We start from the raw sequence: 6,270 nt of genomic DNA, 5'->3' as shown, positions 1-6,270 counted from the left end.
TATATATATATTATATGCATACATATAATGGAAGTTCTTGCACCAAAGCAAAAAACAAAATACAAGTTTATAAAAAAAAATATTATATATATATAAATTTAAAAAAAAACCAACAAAAGGATGCAAAAATTAGGTTTATAAACAAATATCGAAGAAACTATAAAGTTTATATTTTTTTTTAGACACAAGCGCATACATATATGTATAGAACAAGAATAAGTATATGTATATATATATATATATACTCACAAATGATTAAGTAAAAAACAAAAAACAAAACAAACGCAAAACGGAAACATAAAACATTAATTAAAGAACTTGTAACAAGATGTCAATGTATGTGTAAAGCAGCAACAACAACAAAAAATGCATAATAAACAAATTGAATAAATTAATTCATTTTAATGTAAGCAAAAACAAAAAAACAAAAATTATCTAAAAGCCTTTTTACGGTAATTTCGATTTCAGATTATGGGGGATGGGGCTAACACTTCTATCTAAGTTCGTATTTTAGTAGGCCATATTTGAATAATATACTTAGACTTATCCAATTCGAGGTATCCAATTTATTTAAGGTTATGTAACTTCTAACCACGAAAATCAGGTTTTGTTCACAAAGAAAAGGTTGTTCGGAATTTTCAGTTTGTTTGATATTAACTAAAAAAGGTTACAAAATGAATTAACTCATCAATTGTAATTCGTTTATTCAAATTAATTCACACAATTTCAAAATTTTTAGATTGAAATGCTAAAATTAAAGGTGTGGCAAAATGGGCGGAGTAATATGGCGAATCATAACTTCATTTGATTAAAAGTTGGTTAAAAACCTTATGTTTATTGATAAAACCAGTAAATAAGCCACAATCAGACGGATCAGAATACTATATGATATAGATCCCATACAAACAATGAAATTACCAGTCATAATGGCCAGTCTTAATCAATCTGGACAACTGTAATGTAATGCCAGGTCCATTTAAGAGTAGCCTTGCCACCTGAGTTGAGCCTTCTTGCTGAATATATGAATATTTCCCTGTAATTTGTTGGTTATTGTATTCAGATGATGAACTGTAAAAATGGTCTTCATAGTTTAATACGTTTTTTTACAGGTGCATTTTAACAAAGAAAAGTCCGTTTTTTGGGGGCATATATTTAAGACGTTTTTTCCAAAATCTTAAATATTACAGATACAAGTATGAACTCTTTGAAAAAGTTGTAGATCTAACAAAAATAAGATAAACTTTCGATGTGGAGCCTTTGGGCGAGGCTTTTTTGCGACACTAGTTTGTACTAAAGTACTTTTTTCCATGAACTACGAAAGAAAGTAAATTGAATTTCCCCCTCGATTTTATTAAAATCGGATAAAAATTAGATATATTTTTTTGCCTATCAATAAATACTGTCTTTTGAAGAGAATTCTCTTCAAACATTTGTTTTGTTGTAACTTTAAGCGCATTTCCTTCAGAATGACAACAAAGATTAGGCATATGGGTTGTCAGCGACTGCGAAAATGCTCACAGAAAAATAAGTTAACTAAGTCTAAAACAGCTAAACAGTATTTTGCTTTGGTACTTTTCGAAATAGTTTTTGAAAGATTTTGGTAACAATAAGAAAGGGGACACCTTTATTCATTTAACAATAATTTTAATGACTATTATGAGAGCATAAGTTTGTTGTAAAAATTGAGATTTTTGAACTCAAAAAAACATCAAAACATAAAGGAATCTTATTGTGTTGGTTTAAAATAACAAACACTATTGCCATTTCGACCTTTTTTGTTTCATCTCTTTCACACCCGCGTGGTAGTTTCCACAACTACAACTCTGTAAGTGTAAAAGAGAAAGAATCAGCCTAGAATCGCAAGTGTTTACAAAACTCAAAAGGATTGTAATTTTTTCCATTTTGGCCTCATCAAAGAGATCTGTCTGGCTTGCTAGAGATAGATTCCAGGAGAAAAATACCTTTTTTTAGTTCGCCAATATATCAGAGTATGATATTTGCTCTTGATGACTTTGGGGGAGATTTTAATAAGAATCTAATTATTTAATTGGTTTTGTTTTGTTTTTTTCTTTCACTTTTTATTGAGTTTTTTGTTTTGTTTCAACAATTGCATGACGCATATGCATTTTGCATTTTACATTTCGCTTAATTATCAATTAACAAATTGTTTAAACTTTTTAATAGTTGGTTGGATCTAACTCATAAGTGTCCAATATAATGTGTTGTGAGTGGTTTTTGTATAGTTCCGTTTAATGTTAATTATTGAAACGTATTTATTGTTCTTACTTCCTTTTTATTCTCTCTCTCTCTCTCTCTCATTATCCTTTTCTTGTCTACTACTTTACTTTATTCCTTGCACACACACACACTCACACGCAGAGACTCAACTTTCAAACTTTGTCCTATATTTCCTGTACAATTGCTGTACAAAAAGCAAAAAAAATAAAAATTGGGATAATAATAATAAATTAATAATGTTTACAATTACAATAATTTTGGGGATTGGGCGGGAAGGAATACCGAAAAAAATAAGGAATACTTTCGGTTCGTCGTTTCTTTTGTGTGTGTTTTAATTCAACAAGAAATTTGGCCTAAGCAAATAATATAATTAATAATGTACAATTAAGTATTCGAACATAAAAATACTTTAGGTAGACTGTTTCATGGTATTACCGGGGTGGCGGGCGGGTGCAAACAATATTTTGATTTTCTTTTTAAAAAAAAAGGTATAAAAAATTTTAAAAGGAACTATCAAAAAAAAATAATTGCGGCTAAGTTTTGTGTGTTGCTTGGTTGTTCTAGTTATTTGTGTTATTTTTCTGGTTTTCTTTTTGTTTTTGGTTTGAAAAGCGAGTGTCTGTGTTGATCTTAAACTGCATCATCATCATCTTAATCTTCTACTACTACTACTGCTGCATCCAGGGCACACATTTTTTCTTGACAATGGGCTACGAGCGGTTTTTGGGGCGGGCATCAGAGAGGCGGCAGCTGCAAAACAATTTACAGTTTGGCACAGATCTCGTTTGTAAACTCCGAGCACTTGGCCCGTCCACCCAAATCGCCAGTCAGATATTTGCTCTCCTTGATGGTCTCGAAGGCAGCACGCTCAATCTTATCCGCATACGAATTGAGCTCCATATGGCGCAGCATCATTACTGCGGAGAGCAGCAAGGCAGTGGGATTGGCCAAGTCCTTGCCAGCAATATCGGGAGCAGTACCATGGACCGACTCGAACAAAGCACCATTCAGACCCATGTTGCCAGATGGTGTCAGGCCCAGACCGCCCACCAAGCCAGCGCACATATCAGACAGAATATCACCATACAGATTGGGCATGACCTACATGATGGAGTCAATTCATTAATTTCTTGGGAGCTAATCTCGATTTAGATTCAAAATATTTACCAGAACATCATATTTCTTGGGATTCTGTACCATATTCAGACACACTGTATCGAGATACTTCTCTTCAAATTGAATTTCCGGGAACTTCTGGGCCATGTCGCGCACACAGCGCAGGAACAGACCATCAGACATGCGCCTATGGAGAGAAAGAGCGAGATTTTGATTTTTATGATAAGATTGTAGATGTAATTGGATTGGGTTTATATAACTTACATAATGTTGGCCTTGTGGACAACGGTCACCTTCCTGCGGTTATTATTCTTGGCATATTGGAAGGCATATTCGGCCACACGTTTCGATGCCTCCTCGGTGATCAGTTTGATACTCTGGACGACACCATCGACAATCTCGTGCTCAATACCCGAATATTCACCCTCGGTGTTCTCACGAATGGTCACGACATCGACATCATCGTAGAGGGTTTTATAGCCCTCCAAACTGCGGCAGGGACGCACATTGGCATACAGATTAAACTCCTTGCGCAGAGCCAAGTTGAGGGAGCGATGACCCTTGCCGACTGGTGTCATCAGTGGTCCCTTAAGGCCAATCTTATTGGTGTTGACCGAATCGATGGCCGCTTGGGGAATGCCGAATTTTCCATCGGGTCCCTATAGAAAAAGAAACAAAAATGATTCTGGACTTAATCAGGATTCTGAGCTGTGTGTCCATGGAATAGATCATACTTACACGCACGGGCGTCACATCGACGGCTTCCCATTCGATAGGCACATTAGCGGCAGTGAAAATCTTTTGCACAGCAGCCGAAATCTCAGGGCCAATGCCATCTCCGGGTATCAGTGTGACCTTTTTGGTGCCCGAGGAGTAGGCACGACTGGCAGCGGGTGTTGTGTTGACCTACAAGATATACAAATATTCCCAAAATTAAAATGGATTAAAATATTCAAACTAAAAGCTAGAGGACTCAATGTTGATCTTGTTATAACCAATTAAAGCCAAAATATAAGATTATCTTTATAACATTTGTTGATTGATTTCAATTAAATCAATCATTTGAAAACTGATTAGCGGTTGACCATTAATCGGCGATCAAGTTGAGATATAGTAAATCGATGGATCGTATATAGTATTGATTAAAAGACTAAGTTAGAGCGTTTATAATAAATATAAATTCTCACATCCTTCCATAGGATAGGTGATCATTTATGGCAACACCCTGTTTTATGAAACAAAAGGAAGGTTATGTGTGTAAAGGTAAAGATTTTCCAGTTGGCTAAAGAAATTATGCACACATTTGGACTTTTCGTTGCCGGGTGTCTCTTCGTGTAACGATTCTACCAAGGATGAGAGGTAAGAGGGAGCGAAAAAAGCATAGACAAGATTACATAATGACTACAACTGCGAGACAAACATATCTGTCGTCGGTCAGCTGCTGCAGCCAGTCGAAAAGTGTGGGTGAGTGAGGGGGTGTGTGTGTGGGGGGTTTGAAGTGTTTAAGTCTTTTGGCTCTTTATATTAATTAAATTGTACTGATAAAGGCTTTGGTTATCAAGCACGCCTAAGTAGGGGGAATTGGGGGAAATCTGATCTACGTAAGCACCTGGCTGGTGCGGGTCCACCCCTTTCGCCTTATTGAAGAACTTTAAAGCCAAACAGCACGCGTCGTCTTTGTCTTTTCGTTATCGTTATCGGTATCGCCGTGCATGCAAACGTATGGAAGTGTGTGTGTGTATGTGCCTCCCTCTGTTTGTGTGAGCGTTGGTGTGTGTGTGGGTTATGTAAAAGATTCTAATTCATTCGAATTTTTCAATTTTTTTTTGTTTTGCGAGAAGGACCCAGACACGTCTGATTCTCTGAGACAGAGAAAATCGAGAGCCTTCTCACAATCCAGTCCAGAATTGCTGTTTATGGTAGACAAACCTGGGCTTTAATAATGGCAGGGGCCGCATCACGCGCCTCCACTCTCAGACCCAGACCCAATTGCAATTGCTTGAGCTGGCGGTTAGAAGGATTGGCAAATTGTTTTGCGTAATGTTTTGTGTTAATTTGGCATTTGTTTTTGGGGTTGTTTATAGTTGGTGTTTGGTTGAAACAAGAAACAGAAACAAAATTATATTATGTCAATTGTTAGTTGATATATTTCACTATTATCCAATTGAATGGTTCGTTTTTTTTCCGGAGAGGGACTCTAAGGGAGGCAGTTGAGTTGGGCGCCTGTTTTGAAAATATGCTTTGCCGTAACTGGCGATCGCTTCTTTTTCTCCTACACTTTTTATTCTTACAATTTTCTGTATAAATCTAGCAGCCATTGTGTTATGTATTTATTTAATTTCTTCTAAACTTCTTTGCACTTAATTTGCGCCCGCCGTAGTCGCCACCTTGCGGAAAACTAGCAAATCTAAAATTGGCAAATTATCGATATCGTTGGGGACAGCACAATGCCCTGCGCAAACTACCGATAAATTATCGGCAGCGCCACCTACTTGGAGTCAAAGAAGTTCAAATTACAGCCTCCTAAAAGTATGCAATTTGTGCTCAATGTAAATTAATAGAGTATGTTAACTAACAGTACTTGTAAAAATAACAGCTTACAAATACGCGCGTAAATTCAAAAATAAGTAAATAGAAATTTGGAAAAATCAATTGCCCAGAATATATTTTTCTGATTGAAAATGTCAAAAAAGTTTTCAGAAATTTTAATATTTTAATTTTAAAATAATAAATTAAACAACAATTTTATTGCTGTGAAGAATGATCAACACTTTGAATGCAAAAATACCATTTGTTCATAAATGTGACGGCAATATTAAGATTACGAAAATGATTGCAATACTAAGCAATGTATTTTAACCGTTTTAAAATTGAATCATTACAGTTCGTACTTTATTAAAATTAACTCTGTTTGAT

General features: G+C 35.5%; 1 protein-coding gene across 1 annotated transcript; it reads right to left on the bottom strand.

The window, feature by feature from the left end:
• Nucleotides 1-2,301: 2,301 nt before the first annotated feature.
• On the bottom strand, nucleotides 2,302-5,751 carry LOC6648969 (probable isocitrate dehydrogenase [NAD] subunit alpha, mitochondrial). Its single transcript, XM_015177193.3, has 5 exons — nucleotides 5,646-5,751; nucleotides 4,093-4,260; nucleotides 3,619-4,013; nucleotides 3,406-3,541; nucleotides 2,302-3,339 (listed from the first exon to the last, which is right to left on the bottom strand). The coding sequence occupies exons 1-5, from the start codon at nucleotides 5,670-5,672 to the stop codon at nucleotides 3,001-3,003; spliced, it is 1,065 nt and encodes a 354-aa protein (XP_015032679.1). The 5' UTR covers nucleotides 5,673-5,751; the 3' UTR covers nucleotides 2,302-3,000.
• Between the last annotated feature and the right edge of the window lie 519 nt (nucleotides 5,752-6,270).

The sequence above is a fragment of the Drosophila willistoni genome, unplaced genomic scaffold (genome assembly GCF_018902025.1).
Source record: "Drosophila willistoni isolate 14030-0811.24 unplaced genomic scaffold, UCI_dwil_1.1 Seg143.1, whole genome shotgun sequence".
NCBI classification, from domain to species: Eukaryota; Metazoa; Arthropoda; class Insecta; order Diptera; family Drosophilidae; genus Drosophila; species Drosophila willistoni.
The sequence above is the reverse complement of the archived record's forward strand: the minus strand, read 5'-3'. Positions and strand labels throughout refer to the sequence as shown.